The sequence below is a fragment of the Staurois parvus genome, unplaced genomic scaffold, assembly GCF_062004578.1.
Source record: "Staurois parvus isolate SC_StPar_1 unplaced genomic scaffold, SC_StPar_1.0 ptg000151l, whole genome shotgun sequence".
NCBI lineage: Eukaryota > Metazoa > Chordata > Amphibia > Anura > Ranidae > Staurois > Staurois parvus.
In genome coordinates this window covers 7,606,780-7,627,049 of record NW_028317947.1, presented here as the reverse complement: position 1 = coordinate 7,627,049, position 20,270 = coordinate 7,606,780, and the positions used below count along the sequence as shown (strand labels likewise).

The 20,270-nt window shown below is 42.3% G+C and overlaps 1 protein-coding gene and 1 long non-coding RNA gene across 3 annotated transcripts in view; one reads left to right on the top strand and one right to left on the bottom strand.

Annotated features, from left to right (window-relative positions):
• THRA (thyroid hormone receptor alpha) overlaps positions 1-20,270 on the bottom strand; it is a 283,605-nt gene that overhangs the window by 30,178 nt on the left and 233,157 nt on the right. The window contains exons 4-7 of one of the 2 annotated variants that reach the window (XM_089674381.1): positions 19,302-19,363; positions 12,087-12,217; positions 8,011-8,158; positions 5,998-6,203 (exon numbers count right to left, since the gene is read on the bottom strand). In XM_089674381.1, coding sequence (XP_089530507.1) covers positions 5,998-6,203; positions 8,011-8,158; positions 12,087-12,217; positions 19,302-19,363 — 547 coding nt within the window. The remainder of the gene's footprint in view (positions 1-5,997; positions 6,204-8,010; positions 8,159-12,086; positions 12,218-19,301; positions 19,364-20,270) is intronic. The other variant, XM_089674382.1, reaches the window with a different exon arrangement.
• LOC149463881 (uncharacterized) lies at positions 267-19,827 on the top strand. The gene is made up of 3 exons (XR_016312355.1): positions 267-353; positions 9,298-9,503; positions 19,640-19,827. It is a non-coding gene; the product is annotated as an uncharacterized LOC149463881 (long non-coding RNA).

Below are 20,270 nucleotides of genomic sequence, written 5' to 3'. Positions count from 1 at the left end.
TACCATCCACGTGACAGGGAAAGGAGGGAGAGAGCAGACAGCATGGGAAGAGGGGAGGGAAGGAGGGAGGGAAGGAGCCGCTGCTGCTCCCAGCTGCTTCTATCCTTCTCTGACCAAATTTACATGCGTGCGTCATGCAGAGGCCTGCTAGAAGTCCACTGATCTTGAATGCGCAGGAATCCATGATCAAATCAATGCTGCCTGGGCATCAAGTATTCTATTACAAGTTACTTGGGCCAACAGCTGTCCTTGTACCCATAATATAATTAGGATGCACTGCTGCAAGGAAGAATGACTTGAATACATTGCTTAATGCTCAGACAGCTCTACTGGCCTCTATCACTGAGAGACAGGTAACATATCAACCATATGGACCGCTGACACTCGATGGCATTTGTATAGTGATATAGTGAGGGAAGAGGCAGTGTGCAAATCATCTCTGCCAGCTAATTGGCAGTTACCTTGATTGTTCTCATTGCTTCAAACTTAGGCTAGCACTACCCTTCTATATTTCTGCATCCATGATAAACAGCGGGGATGAGGGCATATGGAGCTGGGGGGGGGGGGGGGGGAGAGAGCTGTGGTTGGTAAATTCCCAAACACTGACTGCAGCTGATTGGATGCAGTCACTGTTTGGCTGACAATTTTCCATCCACCTCCCTCATTGACTTCTATGGCCACCAACAGCTTAAACTTTGGCCAATGCTACAAGAATTGGCCATGACTCGAGATGTGTATGGCCAGCTTTAGGAAAATGAATAAAAGGCCAATCCTCTACAGAATGAGGCACAAACAATGGGTTCAGTGCATTTGCCCACATAGGTTGCTATGCAATGGGACCAACCTCTCTAGATCCAAAAACTGTCAATATGTCACAAACCTAAATAATTATGTGAAAAGCTAAGAAAGATGACGATTCCTGGGCACCAAACCAATACTGGAGCAGTGAAACTGATCTTATTTATCTACATCGTAGGAATGTTATTTCCCCTGAACAAAGTATGCAGGTTCAGGACCCCAGAGAATTGCAGCTTCTGTGAGGGTTCTCACACACGGGTTTTTGTTTGACAGATTACCTTAAAACAAAACTTCAAGAAACTGCTAAATACTTATATGTAGTGTGTTACCCTCCAAAGGATCTGTAATTCTTAGAGCCAAATTTAAGATTTACACATATTTTCCACATTGCAAAGGCAGGCAGGTGACAGACACATAGTTCTATCAGGGGCGGACTGACCATTTGGAAACTCGGGCACTGCCCGAGGGCCCAGGGTCAGTAGGGGGCCCCATGAGATGCCCCTGGTACCTTTTTCATAGGCTTTTTTGAGTTTGGGCAAGGACACAGGGGCCCCATGATCCCCTATTGCCCGGTGGCCCCATGAGTTGTCAGTCTGCCCCTGGTTCTATATTAAAGCTGAACTCCAGGCAGGTGTAAAAGACAGATCTGTAGTCATCAATACATCTTTAAATGTCTTTTTCAATACAAAGCAGTGTAAGTGCCTAAATTTGACCTGGTAACTTGCATTGCCTGTACAGCAGAGCTCAGACTGGGGGAGAGAGAAGCATGAGGTGGTCATACGTGTGCTACTTCTCCTTTCACGGTCTAATAAGCCTAAAAGAGCACTCTTAAAATGCCCTAGACCTAGAGGGTAAGCATTGGCACAGATATAGGAGAGGTTCTGCACAAGCACAGTATAGTGGTGTACTAAATGATGGGACAACAGACATGCTGTAAACTTTGCTCTATAGAAAGTAACGTACATTCTGACAACCTCAATTTCATACAAAGTTATCACAACAAACTTGCAGACCACTCCAAAAATGTATCTCGCCCACATTTTACATGCAGGCTGCAGATTTGTGCTTTAAAGGATAAGTTCTCCTTTTAGAAAAAAATTATAAATTCATGTTTATTGCAGGCAAAAAAAATGTGCATTTATTATTTTTGTTTGCAGCAGCCTGGAAAGCATTGCACCAGCGATCAGTAGATTGCTGGTGTCATGCAGGTCTGCTGCAGACCTGTCAGAATATCTGCTTGCCGTACGGGATGTATGGTCAAGCAGATATTGTGACAGGAAGAATGAATGAACTACCATGGCATTGCACAGCTCCGTGGTAGTTCATTGAGGACTACAAGCTGACAGCCGCTAAGACTTGTATTCTCTCATTCCCAGATGACTGTGAATAAGTGACGCAGCCCTGTGGGTGTAGCATCGCACAGCCAAGTTTTGTAAAATTTGACAGCTAGTGAGGGGGGAAAAGATCCCCTGCTAGCTGTCAAAGAGGGGAGCGGGGGCCGGTCTGAACACAACATGCTACACCCTGAATATGGGTGTAACGTGTTACGAGAGGTGAACTTATCCTTTAAAGTATACTGAGGTGTGTGACTAGCTGATCCAGCTAAGCACAGAGACAAAAATATATCTTTGTCTGAGCTGCTGTCCCTTCTCGGATAAAGGCATCACTTGAAATTCTGGAAGCCATGTCACGACTGTACAGTGAGTACAATCACAGGTATTACATGTGGTCTTTACCTATATGACTAACTGTGGTCAGGGACCACATGGCAGAATTCTCCTGTGGGGCTCAGAAGCATCTTGTATTAAAATACGACAGATGGTTTATTAAAGTGGACCTTCCCCTCTTTCTCTAAATTCACATTAACATACATCGCTGCATGCTGACGTGAAATCACCTAACCCTGTTCTATTAAAAATTATTTCCTTTTTTTTTTGCTATACTTGCCTTTTTTGTTTTCGACTTCCCGGTTTCCCTGAAGGCAGTGCTGACATAGAACCGGATGCACAGGTGCCCCCTGGAAACGCACCATCTCCATTGCCTTCAGGGAAATCTTGTACTTAAACAGTGAGATCTCGCAGTATTGTAGGACGAAATGCATAATGTCACACGCCTCATTTCATGCATGTGCTATATGAAATGACATTCATTTGCTGGTAAAGAATAATAAAAAACTCTCACTAAGATCTTGGGGGGGTAGAGCTTTTTTTTTTTTATTGCTACAGATGCATAAAGTGTTGTGCAGCACATGATGATGCTTTTGTTTTCCTCAATATGCACATGATTTTGTATGGTATACCATTACTGCTACTGTATGTAGTAACACTGGTACTGCTATCTGAAATCATATACCTGCAAGTACTATTGTCTTGTGATCTATGGCATGAGATCAAGAAGTTCATTCACAGCTGCTGTGCTCACATTATACTCTGCACAGAATAGAGCAGTTCCATTTATTATTGACATGCCCTTTTCTACTCTATTTTCTGCAATCTGAGTGTTTAAAAGGCATTTACGTATTGAAAAGGTTACAATGAGATAAAAGGGGTCCCAGCTTTTCTTTTGCACCGTGTCCTGAGTCTATACCATACACTACTGCCATCTGCTGCATTTGAACGGATCTATATCACTTGCAGGTTTTCCAATAAGACCACCTTATATGTTTTCAAGCAACCTTCTGATTCCTGTATGTCAGCACTATTGTATTCTTATAACTGTGGCTGTAAGTAATATTTCTTTCTGATATTTGTGTGCCTGCAAGCAGCACTGGCATCTGACACGTCTCAGCCTACTGTAAGCAGTACTGCCTTCTGTTCCTCATCTGTCTGCAAACACAACTACCTTCTGACATATGTTTGCATGCAACAGTGGTGTTTGTGTCCATATTACTTACAAACAATACAGCACACTCATTCAGCACAGATACTAGTATATAAATGCAATCTATTTTTGATTACACAATTCTCTCTCTCACAATCAAATGTTCTGTAGCACACAGGAGAAAATACTTTTTAAATCAGTGGAGCTCACAGACTACATGATGAACTAGAATTGCATGAATGTACAGCTTCTGGCTATAGTATGTTGACAAGTGGCCTTACGGACAGGTAGGGCAGGGACCTAAAATGCAGAAACAGTAAGCCAGTATGGATGATGAAGAATGTGCAGCTGACAGTAGCAGTAGACAGGTACTATGCACTGACAGCCCTGAACAGAAGTAAACCTGCCACTATAGTACAACCCTCATCTATGCAATGCTGTCTATGACAACAATCCTAATTCTTCCATTCATTTTCTAACCATCACATGGAGCAGAAAGTGTGAGGCTGATTGGCTGGCAGAAAATATATGCATCAGGCCCAATAGGTCCTCTATTGAAGAACTACAGTTCCCATGATGCAAAGCGTAAGGGGAGCAAGGTGTCAGCCGTAGGTTGACTTTTAACATCCTTGTCACTTCACACACACTCCAGCAGACTATGTGCATTTGCCAGAGGGTGAAGGAGTGAAGAGGGGGCGTTAACAGATGGCGTTTGCTCTCCCGAAAAGGTCGCAGCCTCCCCATCTGCACAGGATGTTTGCTTAAGGAAATCAGAGATTCCCGTCTGTATCCTGCCATGCACAAAGATCCAAATCTGCAACATCAATTCACAGTGTTCACTCCAAGTCTGTCCCTATGGAAAGGAGAGGGTTAAAAGCAGGTGTCTGCCGAAAAAACACACCACCTCACCATCTGCACATTTTAGAATTGGGGTGCAGCACCCTGATTATGGCAGCTGATTATTTAAGAACAAGTATGAGTATTTTTAATTATATTTAAAGTTATCCTGCACATGATACTACTGTTGTGGAATGAACAGGGTGCATAGAGAACAATTGTTCTCTATTGTGCATAGAGAACAAGGCCTAAATGTTTCCTTTAGGCCTCATGCACACAGGTGTTTTAAAAACGCTCCTCTTCTTGGCAGCAGCGTTTTGGCAGAAAATACACCTCACGCTTGTCAAAGTGTCTAACGCTTTTAGAAACACTTAGGCACGTTTACAAGTGTCAAGTGCATGGGCATCAATTCATTTCATTGGCCAGAATAACAATTTATTCTGGCCATTGACATTATTAATGCTCAAGCGCTAAACACGCTTAGCATTAACATGTGTTTAGCCACGTTGAACTTTTTTTCCCCTCCAAAACGCTGCTGCTCATGGACACACTGGCCCTGGGTTTTTTTTTCATGCTGGTAAACGCTACTGGACACATAGGATAACATGGTGGCCCATTTGAAAGAAAAAAAAAAAAACACCTGGTGCCCCTAAAAATGGCTGCAAAAACGCCCTGTGTGTATGAGGCCTTAAAATGTAACTGATAATAAAAGTAAAGAAATGCTATGTTACAGGGGAGCGTTTAATAATGTGGATTGTGCCTATGCAGTACCCTGAAACATTTTCCTAAAATCTAATTGATCGCTTCCTTGTATGTGAGGCTGCCTAGGTACTTCTGGATTGAGATTTGATGATCTTGATACTGTGCTGCTCAGTGTTGTTCTTCCTGGAGGCTCTTATATGAGGAAGCAAAAGCCCTACCCTATCAGAATGTGACACAGTGCAGAACAAGGCATTGTAAGGCAGCCCAAACATTCATCTTTTTTTGTTTTTTTTTCGTACATTTGATATGGTTGGAGGGATCCTTCCACTGTGCAGTTGTGTTCTGACAACAGGGAATCCTTCCATGTCATCAGAATACAATGATCAGTGCTTCCAGCACTGATCGTTTGGGGGAAAAAAAAAGACAGGCTGGTTGTACAGAAGTCAAATGGTAGATTGGCTTCTATACAACCATGGTGCCCATAAAGCTGCCACTTTTGCTGGAGAGCCTGGTTTGCTAAAGGAAATTGAAAAATAACAAACTAAAGCAGGGCATACATGATTAGTTTTTTTCATTTAACCAGAGGGTTGAATGAATAAAAAAATGAACAGATTCCCCCATCCACACAATCAATGCAGATAGCTGAATCACTCCCGATGAGCTATTGTATTCTGCAGGTGGGGAGCCTTCCCCTTTTGGGAATTTGAACAAGAAGCTCACACTCTCTCTTTAATAATATCTATGTGACAAAAGATGATGTAAGATCCAAACTCTTAGGATTTCCAGAATGTGTGATGTAGGAGATGCATAAACACTTCATCATTTTGAACACTGTCTCACCAAGAACTTCCTGCGCTGCTTCCAGTGGCTGCCCTGTGCATTGGTGCTTCGGTGAGCTTCTGTCACTATGCGGATCAGCTCCCACTCCTCGCTGCTTGGCTCAGGACGCTGCTGCAGAGTCTTGATCATCTCCTCCTTCCGACGCCGTTCCCGATTCTCCTCAATCAGCTTCCGCTTGGCTACCCGCTTGGAATCATCCAGGACAACTGCGGGGGAAGGAGAGAGAAGAGTGAGAGTAATGAAAGAGAGGGAAACAAGAACATTGACAGTCTCCATGCCAGCATACAAACTGTTGCGCAATCTGGATGATTCCAACAGAAACCGCGACAATATGGAAATACATGGAGACATGAGTACTGACTGCTGGAAGAATGACTGTGCAAGAGAAAAAATTCCGGAAGCTTCATCACTCATTGGCTAGTTCTTCGATATACACTGTCCAGTGGAAATGAATTTTGGATGAAAAGAATGATCTTCCAAGGCTTTTGTCAATCATAGAGTTCAGCTGGCAGCTGTCTAGTTTGGGTAACCTTGTCACATGTCTTGTGGAATATTGTTAGGCTAGGAACTTCTAGCCTGCAAGCTATCATTTTTCAGGCTAAAATGTATACTGCAGAATCCAGGCGCCTACAGGATGATTGGTGTGTACCTGCAGCATCATGCTGGATGAAGGAGAGCAATATACAGGCAGAGACTTGTGGTCAGCTAGGCGGTTGACTAAGGGATGGGCTTTATTTACTAAGAAATGTATAAGACTTGAAGAATCTTTCTCCTTAGGCCTCATGCACACTGGGTGTTAAGCCCCAATGGAGGCTCCGGCATTTAGCTGCAGCTGAAGGGCACAAGTGCACCATTCAGCCACACTGACAGCAGCCTGTCAAAATCTGAGAGTCTGATAGCTGTTGTGGATGGATGGAGCTAGGCAGTGCAATCAGAGGTACTTCCATCCAGGACAGTATGAAAGACTGCTTGTGTTTCAGGCATACTGGATGCATACTGTCCTAAACATTATTACCGCTAGGTGCACCACCCCGCCCTGTCCTGCTGTCAGTGGGGCTGGAAGGTGTGGCTGTGCCCTCCAGCTGCAGCTACACATCGGAGCCTCATGCACTGGGCCTGAAAGCCCAGTGCATGACGCCTAAGGAGAAAAGCTCTTCAAGTCTAGTTTTGGCACATGTTTGTATTTATATATTGTATTTGCCAAGTTTTCATGCTGAAAAAAAACTGAACTGACTACTGGCTGAAAGGTTGGCTTAAAGGGATATTAAACCCAAATACAAACATGGAATAGACTGCAGCTTACCATTCCTTAGGTGTGGTAGATAATACCAGATGAAAACAAAGGGAAAAAAGCCTAAACAAGTAAAACGAATGCAGCTACCACATCTAAGGATTGGTACACAGTAATATGTTTTTGTTTTTGTGTTTAATACCGCTTTGAAGGATCCTACATTACTACCGCTGCCATATGCAAATATTAATAAGTAAGATTTCAAACTTACCTGTCTATATAAACACGCCAATTACAGCTGCCAAATGGCAAGGGGGCTGCTTGGGGGACTAGCATCCAGGCAGAGCAGGCCAATCAGCAGCTCTGCTTGAACCATGATCCTCCCCTTTAGCAGAGACCATATTGTTGACCACCAGAGGGAGCCCCAATTCTGTTCTAACAGCAGCAGGTACAACAGATTCAGGATTTGTCACTAACAGTATACAGAAAGCACTTTGTAATCTGAAACAACAGCGTTTAGGATGGTCTCTGATTATAGCAGGTGGAAGTGGCTTTGTGACTTTAGATACACTGCAAGGCCAGGCTGCTCAGATCTTTTAAAGACTGGAACACAATAAAATCTTACAGAATAATTCGGGAATATGACATATGCTACTTCATAGGATTGTGGATAATGATTGGGGTGAGGGAGTCGGTTACAAACTATACAAGCACCAGTTCCCTGCAGACATGACTACCCCCCCCCCCCCTTTAATCTTGGTGAATGCTGTAAATATACTCACGGTCCATTGCCATGCCCACAGCGATACATTTCTTAAAGCGGCAAAGCTGACACTGATTGCGGGTGATCTTGTCGATGATACAACAACCATCATACTTGCAGGAGTAGGAGGGGTGCAGGTTCTTCTGGATAGTTCGCCGAAAGAAGCCCTGGAGAGAAGGGGAGACAGACAACGTGACACCTATGCATGAACAGAACTTTACATTAGGGCATATATGGGAACTTATTGTTTGCTTGGTATCCCCCCCAGAGTAGTCCCAACAGTGTCCTTTAGTTTCTACATTTCCAATGGACAGAAATATTTCATTTAAAATGTTTCCTGCATCCACCTGCTGTAGAATGCTGGCATTGTGACACAGCTATACATTACAATGGATCTATTTGGTAACCACTGTATTGCACTGGCTGGTCTCCAACCTGCTACGTAATACAGTAACAGTGGGGCGATTATCATCTCGTCTAAAAAGAGCCTGTAGGGACTTCTCTTTGGTTCTACATGGAGGGTCTCAGTCACAGTTAACTATTTTGTTATACAAAACTAAAAAAAAAAACCGCATATCACATTATTATTTTCCCAGACAGTGTTACTATTTTAGTTGTTTACATTTCTTCTGAATTTCTTCCCTCCCATTCCTACTGGCATTTCCTGCCCAATACTAATGTTATGTGCATGTGTATGAAATGGAAGAAAAAAATCATCTGCAAAAATTTGCTCCTTTTGAGTTGTGCAAAAAAGCAGGTTGCCCTGTAGGTAGCAAGATGGGTTGGCCCTTGGTTTAATGACTGACCTAATGAAAACTTAATTCAGATCTGAAAACTCTGATACCTTTTAAAAGCTGCAATAAATGTTTATCCAATTTCAGCAACTCCTGATAAGCTGCCCCTAGAGACTGGTGCAATTTGTTCTTTAATAATCTCGGCCCAGGTATCCTGGCCAACAGGGATGACAGTGCCAGCGCTAAGCTTAGCTGGGCATTTGCAGCTCAGTTTACATGCTGCAGAAGACAGTGAAAATGCAGGTAGGTGTTTATTGCATGTCTTCTGCCATAATAGCCTGCCTTCTCACAGTTTATTATAAGGAAACTTCATTCCACTTCAACAGAACAAGCTGACGGTAGAAACTGATTTGTTGCTGTGCACAGCTGCTTCAGTACGGATTCTGGCTGCTTCAGTTTTGATAATTTGCACTAATTATATGTTTTATTTGCCTCAAACATTAGTAATTATATAAAATATCTGAGCTGTCTCAGTTGTCAAAAAAACCTTATGGAGTCACCCTTGCATGCAGGGACTGGAGTCTTCTCCTGACACTGTATACATCAAAAGAAGCACACAGCCCCAGGATGGCAAGGCTCTCCCCCTGCTCCTCCCTCCCTTTTCCAAGCTAATGGACTGACTGAAAACTGCACTGTCCACTGTGAAGACTGAGAAGTTCAGAGAAGCGGCACTGAGAGAGCAGGAGCCAGCAGCAAGTTCTAAACTACAAGTGCTGGGGTAAGAATTTTAACAACTTTTTTTATTGTGGAATGTTTATTTTATTGTGCTCTATGTGTTAAAGCTTGATTACAAGCTTACCTGTAGGCACCTTAGTATATTAAGTTTACAGCCACTTTAAAGGCACCTTTCACAGGGGCGGACTCTGGCTGCTATCCGCTTTCTCAGCAAGGGATCTGTCTGCTGTTCCCGGGTTCCGTGTCTGCTGTGATTGTGCACGGGCATAGCCTGCTCTCCTCTATGGGCAGCGGTCTGTTTACACTTAACTGCCATTTGATCCGATCAAACCAGATGGAGGGGAACAGATCCCAATGTGTCTGTTTTTGGCGGATCAGATTGGATGTAGGTGGGTGTAAATGGACATGTACATTTATACCCACCACTCCAAAGAGGAGCGTGGAGGTTCCATTCGGGTCTGCATGAAAAACGGTCAAGTGGACCCGATCAGAACGTCCGTGTGAAAGGGGCCAAAGAGACATTAGAAAATATATACAAAAATACATAAAATATATTATATGAACACAGCAGAGGTCACTTTCCCGTATCTGTAAATGCAGTTTGATAAGAGCTGTACTTACTAACAAATATATCTGCCATAGTGCCTGCTTAGCATCTGATCTCAGTTCTACACTTCCCTCTGGGACAATACTTCACTTCAGCTGACACACAGCAATAGAAATAAGAGTGTGCCATTGTTTTCCAGATTGGTCACTCTGCAGAGGACTAAACGGGAGGCACAAAATACACTGATACTCTCTGAATGCACCCAATACATACTGTAGAAAAACTGCCATTTAAAAAATGAATAGGTTTTCTTTTCAATCTGGTTTTGTTAGGGAAATTAATATATACAAGCTGAAGACACGAATATTAAATTGGCGAAGAAGGACAAGTTAGCAGTTATCTGGGGATACAGCAGGTCAGTGGTGATACACAGATATGGAACTTTGCAGCTACAGATAGGCATAGACCAACTACCATAAAAACACTTAATAAACATTGTGTAACCACCTACGGCTGTACATGGCATGCGTGGGAAAGATAATTGCTTCAAAAAAAAAATAGTGCAAAATGCTAGAACAAGCTTTACAGACACAACTGGTTTGTGTTCCCTAATTCAGGACTAAGAAGAAAAGAATATATAAACATTATATATAAGTACACATATAGACAGCAATCAGCCATAACTTTATAACTGAGAAGTAAATAACATTGATCATCTCAGTACAACGGCATCTAAAAGTCCTTGGGATATATTAGGCACCGAGTAAACATGTTGTCCCTGAAGTTGATGTGTTTAAAGCAGAAAAAATAGGCACTGCAGTTTGTTGTGTATGGGGCAGCATAGGCGCAGACCATTCAGGGTGTCCATGCTGCCCCGTGTCCACAGCCAAAACTGCCTACAATGGGCACGTGGGCATCAGAACTGGACCACGGAGCAATGGAAGAAAGTGACCTGGTCTGATTGATCAAATTCTCTTTTACATCACCTGGGTGGCCGGGTATGTGTGTGTCACTTACCTGGGGAAAAGATGGCACGCTGGCACAGGCAGCGTGATGCTTTGGGCAATGTTCTGCTGGGAAACCTTGGGTCCTGCCATTCATGTGGATGTTAATTTGAGACGTACCACCTACCTAAACAACGTTACTGACCAGTTACACCCCTTCATGGAAATCATTCTCTGATGGCAGTGACCTCTTTCAGCAGGATAATGTGCCTGACACATTGCACACAACAATGAGTTTGAGGTGTTTACTTCCAAATTCTCCATTGAGCATCTATGGGATGTGATGGAAAAACAAGTCTGATCCATGGAGGCTCCACCTCGCAACTTACAGGAACTGCTACGGACGGCTTCTTGCCAGATACAGCAGCACACCTTCAGGGGTCTAGTGGCATCCATGCTGCAACAAGTCAGGGCTGTTTCAGTAGCAGAATAGGGAACCTACTCAGTATTAGTTGGGTCATCACAATGTTATGGCTGATCGGTGTGTGTGTGTACATTTCTCATATATAGTGTGTTATTTATTTTAATATTTAAGCTAAAAATCGAAATAAACTGTACTTTATACCTGGGTGGTTTTATGCGAGCATCACTGGTCCTAAACAGGTATTTGCAGACATACAGAAAAGGACATATCCTAGGGCTAGGAGGGGAAAAAAGGGAAGGACATCCTTTCTAGTGTTATGAAAAAAAGGCATCCCAAGAGCCCCATCATTGTGTATGCCCTTTTCTCACCCCTTGCAACCAATCATGGGTTAGCCATGGAGGCATGCACCAATAAAGGGTTATCAGGAATGCGTTTTGTGATGCAACAATATGTGAAGAGCTTTGTGTCTGCATACAATTTTATAAGACAGCAAAATAGAAACAAACTAGCAAGAAAGCCGATGATCTCAGTACAGCTCTCAAAGGACAAGAGAAAGCGAAAATAAGGGTTTTTTTTGTCTGCGAACTTGCTTGAATAGAATAAAGGAGCTCAGATGTTTCAAAACTGCACTCATTCTTTAACAAGAATAACATGTTTGTTAAATATGTTATAATAAAAGGAGGGATGGTGTCCCTTTAGCATCAGACTTACCTTGCAGCCCTCACAGGTAATACATCGGTAGTGGTATCCTGTGGCCTTATCACTGCACACCACGCATGGCTCATCTTTGTCCAGGTAGCTAGGGATGTACCCTGCAGAGAGCAGAGACACCGAACTGTCACCTATGTCACCGGGTGAAAAGAGGGGACATAATCTTAATCATGCCATTTATAAAGAAACAGTCTGTGGGGACAGGGACAATGTCCCACAGCGCACATCAAATTTCACCATCACCCAGACATTGTTACATTGATCATTGGCGGATACAGAAACACAGTTTAGCAATCACAGAACACCAGATAAAGACAGTTATGTTTTCTGGCAAGTGAAATTACTATCTAGTTGTCTGTCCAATGAAAATGTGTTTTGTAATTTCCTAGTATGGATATATCTGTAGTCTTTCATATATTACCCATTGTGGACTACGTTCTGGCAAATGCCCATTTTCTAGAGATCAAGGTTTCTCAAACTTTTTTCAGTCATGGCACCCTTTTAAATTCTACACAATCTCCAGACACCTCCTTCTAGAACGTAAAATACTAGTAATTTTTTTCCTCCACCTTTGCAAGCTGGTACTGACTGGTATTCTAGTTTCTCAGTTTCTTTTCATCTCTTTGCTAAAATGACCCCAGTGTAGAAAGAGAGGTGCAGGGGAGGGGCAAACAAGGATGCTGTACAGGTGCCTGACGTCCTACTTATCAACCAATGACATCACTGGTTGTTAAGATGCAACTGGCTGACCCACACAGTGCCCAACGTTGTAATGTTACATAATAAAAACTGTGGCTTTGTGTAACAGAAAGGCAGGCTTTGTAAGCCTTTTTAAGCAACTTAAGGCATTTTGCCAAGGCACTCCTAAAGAACCCAGAAGGCACCATGGTTGAAAAAGGCTGCTATAAAGTACTGAATGAAGCAAATACTTGAATACAGACAGCTGGAAGATTAAATTACCAGATCACAGTGCAACCCAAATCTCCGGCAAGTTCTATTCCCAACATATATTCAGTGAAAGAACCACTCCTTTTCTTCAGGTTAAATCCTTAAATATGATTTTTAGACCATAATGTTTTTCATAGAATAAAGTGCCCAAACTGCCAATTTCTAATAGATTGTAACCAAATGAAAATGTAATAAGCAGAACAGGGATCTCTTATCGTTCTCTACAGCCCTGCAATCATATTGGGTCAGGTGTGCCCTAGGTAACTGCATCTATTCTCAGCAGCACAAGATGTTTAAAGACCCATTAAAATCACCAACTTTGACTTAATTTCTAGTCTTAAGTATTCACACAAAACTATCACACAGGTTTTATTTATGTAATATTATGCTTGTAGGGCTACGTTCACATATGTGCACATTTAGGAATGCGTGTAAATTGCACGCATTCCCACACCTGCAGGCAAAAGTGGTGCTATTTAGCAGCAGCGTGGTTGTGCCGTTAAATCTTAATGATTCCCCCATGTACCTGAAACTGCAGCACGTTTCTGGGTGGAGGAAATTGTATGGTGCAAAATCACTACGCAATTTCCCTGTTGCTGCAATTTGAAAAAGGTGCAGGGATCTTTTTCCAGTGTTCAAATGAATGGGCTGCTGTGCCAGTTCATAGGTGGCACGGAGAAACCACACATATGTGAACCTAGCCAAACTAGGTATCAAACACTCCTGAGAAGCGGGTAGGACAGGTCTCTGTAATGTCTTGATCCAGGCCTGCTCGCCAGCAACTTTTTAGCACATTCCTAAAGCTGGACAAGGGTGAGTGAGGGGGGTGTCATTTTTGGTCAGTGATAACATGAACACATAAATCCAACATGCATTAGCACTATTATTTTTGGAACATAAACAGGTTAAAGGAAGATTAAAACAGATCACATGGTTGAACTATGCAAATGAAGAATATTGCTGCAAATATTTGCTAACATAGTAGAAGACATCTACAGCCAATATGGCAGTTTTCTATTGCAGCCAGATGATCAGCCTCTACATGGAGCAATGCATGTTCCTAGACATGCATTAATGCCATTAAAAAAAAAAAAAAATCAGAGCCAAAAAAGCCATAAACAGATATGAAATGTTTCTGCAGCATAACATCCTGCAACATGAGTCCTCAGTGTATTTATTGGCCTTTACATACACATTGTGCAGATGAATGATCTTCTGATATTAACCCCATTTCATCTGCAGTGTAAGTCACATTGAAAACTTTTTTCTAGGTAGAGGGGGGAAATATTAGAACTCCTGTTAGATTTTTATTACTGTCTGGAGTTCTGTTAGAGAGTTTTACCCTCACTTCCTGTCCTTCTGAAAACACTTTCAATGGACAGGAAGTGAAGAAAAATTTGCAACAAGGACAAAGATATCTAAGAGGGGTTCAAGCTTTGACCTACTCTACTAAAGAAAATAATTTATATTCATGTTTGTGATGCTGTTGGATAGTTCCCTTTACTCCCTGTCTGGTAAAACATTGTCAGCAGGACAGAAAGTAAGAGCAAATCTCTCTAATGGAGTCCCAGACCAAATGAAAACTGAGGTTCTAGCCCTTCACAACCCTTTCCTAAAGGAAAAGCCCTTCAACCATGATCTTGCACATTACACTGAGACAGGCATACGTTTGCTAATAATAAATCTAGACCAAACTGAAGTCAAATCTTTTTCTTTTTGGTTGAGGTTAAGAAGGGTTATAATATAAATTATTAAGAATATTGCTGTCTGTGTCCCTGTAGAGAGATTTCATATAATTTCCTTTTCTGGAACTATACAGGAAGTACGACTTCCCCAGTAGGCATGCAGCAATAAAAGTTTCTAAAAGTTTCTTTCCCAATCAACTTAAATTTTTTTTTACTATTGCCTGTTCCCCCCAGTAGAGAATGTACATACTTTCTAATCACACTGGAAAAGTGGGAAAACCATCCCAATAGTTAAAGAAACAGAAATAAAAAGCTGACAGGGGTTCTACTCCTTCCAAAACAAGAAAATAAAATAAAATGCAGCTGATCTGTCCTAAAAATATAAAATCACAAACAGGCTGGACTATCTGACCCAGCGATATAAGTCACTGGGTAGCTTTGACTGTTTATGAACGGAGTTGACTTAATGTTCTTCAAGTTTTATTGGCCAAAAAAAATGAGGCAGTCCATTTCCATCTAAATATACAAACATATTAATAGGAAAAACATGCAAAGTGTTAAAAACTGTAAAGAATTAATAAAAGACAACAAACAGAAAAAGACACAATGAAAGCCTCACTCACTGCAAAGCAGACTAGACACACAGGGTAAAACAGAATACACAGCCGGCCCGAAAAACACCAGAACAACGCATGCAAACAAGGAGCACAAAAAGCCTGTTCATTGTGTTGTAAGTAATTACTGAGGGTCTCTCCCTTCTGAGTATCTCTCTCGCCATTTCCGAAGTAATTATGTTTTATAACTCTGAGATCCTGTCTGGACAGAGCAGAGATGGCAGAAAGGGGGGGGGGGCGTGGCATGGGGTGAGACGGCCAGCTATTTCTATAGAGGGTAAGAGTGTAGGAGGAAGGTCTGGCCTTGGGGTTACAATGTATATTATGGAATAATATAGGAATATAGGAAGCAAAGAACACTCCTGCTACAGTATGCACCATCAACATAAGTCATTGGAAAAGGACCCATAAAGTGACACCTTATTGATGTGATATGAGACGAAGCACATAAAGGCATGCAGAGATGCCAGATCAATACGCAGACTAAGAAGTCTTATATTTTTATGGCTGATTTGTTGCTGTAGTGCCTGGAATATTACATTATAGAATCAATGTGCACATGGGGCTCAATAAAGCTCAAGTTTAATTTAAAAAAAAAAGAAAAAAAAAACCAATCAGCACAAGAGACATTATCTTCGATTGATGTCACGTGTCCCTTGTGCTGCTGTTTCCGTTAGTACAAATTCTCCCCCGATTCCCTTCACCCCTCCAACCCCGCTGTAATGTTTCAGTGCAGTGGGGGTTAATTGAGCCAGCACAGCTGTGACAGGCACTCATAATATGTGCCCAACTGTTCCACTCAGCTCCTCCATTCATAGAAGCTGTAATTACAACTGCTATATGAATGGTTGGAATGGACCTTTCAATATTCTGCCTGTCCTCCAATCATAGATCTGTATCATTCATAGAAGCTGTAGTTATGACTTGGGTGGAAAGAGCGGGCAGAGTAAGGCACTCTTGAATAAAGCCTGCTCCATCAATCCCTACCACACCAGAAGAATATGGCGGGCGGGGGGGGGGGGGGGGGTGTAACTGGAAGTGAAGGATTCCTACTAAAATAGGAGACAGCGGCACAAGGGACACATGGCATCATTCATAATGTCCCTTGTGCTGATTTTTTAAAAGTAAACTTAGGCTTTATAGTCGAACTCTGGGCACAAGAGAAGGTTACCCCTGAAGTGTGCCCCCTCCCACTGCAAAGATTAAACACTCAAGTCTAGCAGAGTAATAAGGTATAAAGTGTACCTTATTCCTTGCTCCAGCAGGCTCCCTCCATCTTCTCCAAGATGCTCCTGGCAACAAATGCAATCTAATACTGTAAAAGGACTAATAGCCCTGCATTGTGCGTGATGAAACAAAGGGGTTTATTTACTAAAGCTGGAGAGTGCAAAATCTGGCTCACTTCTGCATAGAGACCAATCAGCTTTCAGGTTTTATTGCCAAAGCTTAATCGAACAATCTGAGGTTAGAAGCTGATTGGATACCTTGCACAGCTGCACCAGATTCTGAGTGAACCAGTGTTAGTAAATCTACCCCAAAGGGACTGCTAACAACCGGAAGCATCAGGAAGAGGAGGAAAGATCCAAAACGAGGAGTAACACAGATTCTTCCGCTAACAAGCATTTAACCTTTGGTGTGCGGGGGGGGGGCACTGCAGGGTTTTTTTTTTTTAATCCAGTAGTAGTAGTTGGACTTTAAGATCATTGGCAATGTGTAAAGAGCAGTAACCCAGAACAACCAATCATAAACCTACTTCTAGCAGACTGTTATAGGGCTGGCAAGCCTAAAACATAATCTCTGCTGCTGTATTTCCTCACAATCCAGTCAAATCAATATGAAGAATTTCTCCTGACAAATCAAGATTAAAGCTGACTTCTAGGCTTAAAAACTTTCATTTAACTATAATCCTCATAGGCCATAAAAGATTGGAATCAACTTTGTATGCATCAAATTCCTTTACAACCCCCCCCCCCCATATTACACTGCAAAGATAGCAGTGACATAGTTTGTGCAAAGAGCTGAGCTCTGGGAGGGGCCCAGTAGGCCCGCCCACTACAAGCTACCTGCAGAGAACTACAGGAGAGGGCTGATACAAGACCAGTCACCCTGCACAAGGAGGGAGAGCAGCAGTGACAGGTCTAAAGAGACAAAGTGCAGAAGTTGTTTCAAGCTGGATTACTGCACAGATCTGGAAAAAAAGCACAACGGACACCCAAGATGCAAGGAAGAACACATAGCATTTGTCTTTAAACAATACCTCTTTGCTTAGAGTTCAGCTTTAAAAGCACGCCTGTACTGTATTTGCCCATCACCACGAAGAAGAAACACAGAAAACAGAAAGTGTACAGTTCTAGCGTGATAGCATGGAAACCTGGACCCTGCAAACATTAGCATCTTTAGTTTGTGTTCAGAGGTCCAAAAGGGATTTGATAAATTGAAGGTAGGAAACCTGAGAAGAAGGGTTATAGTTTGTGTAGTAAGGGTAATACTTTACGTTTCTTGGTAGAGTAGGAGGAGTTATACAGTATTTTTATTGGTAGAGTAGGAGGAGCTGTGTTTTCCTCTTGGTAAAGTAGGAGTTATACCATATTTTTCTTGGTAGAGTAGGAGTCATCATATGGTATTTTTCTTGGTAGAATAGGAGAAGTATTATGGTATTTTATTTGTAGAATAAAAGGAATTCTAGGATGTATGAATTATAGGAAGAGTTCTAGTCTACACTTCTAGCACAAGAGTCAGTACAGATTTAGAGTTCATTCAGCTTTAGGCGTTAGGTTAAGATTGAGGAGGTTTAGTCTTTTGATCAGTTTTATGGTTAAAGCTGATATTTATTGCACACTAAAGCTGTCCATACATGGATTGAAATTCGGCAAGTTTAGCAGGAACCAGCCAAATTTCCATCAATGTGTGGCCACTGTGGTTGAACAGAAGTCGATCTACCATTTTGCTTCAGTTCAACAGCCGCATTGGTATTCTTTCACTAAATGAGTGATACAGGCAAAAGCCTGCAGCGCTGATCTGGGTATTCTGAGGGCAGGGAACTGTCCCCATTGTCAGAATACAGGCAGTCCCCAGGTTATAAACATCTGACTTACATATGACTCATACATAGGAACAGAAGCACCGTGACATCATGCTGGTACCAGACACTGCCGGGCAGCCATCTTGCTGCAACCTACTGTCTGGCAGACCTGTCAGCAATCCCTAATCACTGAATGGGCAGTTAACCCTTCCCTATGCTATCCAAAACTTAAAAAAATGTTTTGGCTGGAGTTACACTTAAAAAATGTACCTGTTCCAACTTACATACAAATTCAAGTTAAACCTATAGAATCTTGCTCTTAACCTGGGGACTGCCTGTACAATGACACAGCGGGAAGGATTCTCCCATCCACACCACGTGTGGATGGGGAAACCAAGTCATTTTGTTCAGGTTGAATGAAAAAAACTGACCATTTATGGCTAGCTTGACGCTGCTGCTTGGACCAATGTACTTGAGGGGCTGCTGGGGAAGCTGATAATCACTGTAGTACTCAATCTTCTAGGTCCTGTGCCGGCTGAGCAGCTTCACCACTGCACACTGATCACAGGGGGTTCACTCCCTCCACTACCACCATTCACAGAACAGTCTCCTTTGGATCTACCTCCAATTATATTCATTGAATAAATTCTAATAATTGATTGAATGGTTTAGTTTTGTCCCTCCTATAGCATAGTTTTGGTAAATCAGATTACATAGTGTAAAACCAGCCTAACAAGGTGTATTAAATAGTCTGAAGGAGAAGTACAGCAGTGTATTGTTGGTAGGTAGGAGGAGTTACGTGTTCATTTAAATGGTATGAAGGAGGAGGTACAGAAAGTATACATATCTAAGTAGCAGAACATGACGTAGAGGCTGGTTAGGAAGGGTTACATTAGGTTACATGATGTGAATAGAGAGGCAGCATACCATGCTACACAGAACATACCTGACATACCGCTCTTTCCCATACATTGGCTATTCTTTCTTTTTCGCTTCCCATCCGGCCACCTGTTGAGACAAAGCAAGAACATGAATCAGGATTAATCAAGAAATGAGAAGACATAGAAATATAAAAAAATTATTTTAGCCCGCCCTGTGCTTTGTACCCACGCACACAGAATCTGAGACAGCTGCCTTGTAATCCCGTATGTCACATTAATATGCAAGTATTAAGCACTTCACCAAACTGGACACCACCTCACACACCCACGCTTGGAAGCACGCACCGCCTTGTACTGAAATGCACTTTTTTGTGTCACTCACTGGTTAAAATATCTCTTTCAGGTTCAGGCAAAGATGAAAGTGTACAGTGCAGCAACCAGAGACACCAATCAGCAATGGTCCCTCAGCTGACTGACTGGTTCCTATGAGTTATTTTACTTGACAGTCATCATCATCTCTTTTCTACAACATCTAACACAAATGCACCAAAAATAAATACTTCTGCTCTGCATTCAAGCTGGAAAGCTGAATCATCTGCTGGCTACTCGTATATTTACCTGGTAGAGAGAGCGTGTGCGTTAGTTCCCAGCTCCGCCCATCCGATGCCAATATGAGAGGACGTCACACTCGCTAACGGATCCTCAAAAAATGTTCTACTATGAAAAATACACAGAATATGAACTCTAATAAATGGATCTCACCTATACAGCACCTGAGAAATTTAGGCCAGTGGATTACTCAGTTTTATATTATATGGACTGAATCACTGAAGCAGCCTGTGTTCTACAGGCAAAAAAATGTGTGTTAAAGTAGAATTCTGCGATAAACTCAACTAGTCCTAAATATGTTCCTTCCCCGCTCCTAACACCTATGCTGATTAACCTGTGTAAGAAAAATGGATATACTTACCTATTTTCAGCCTGCTCTGGTCACATGATCTCCTGTGTCAGCCAGTGGTGGCTGCAGGGGAGAG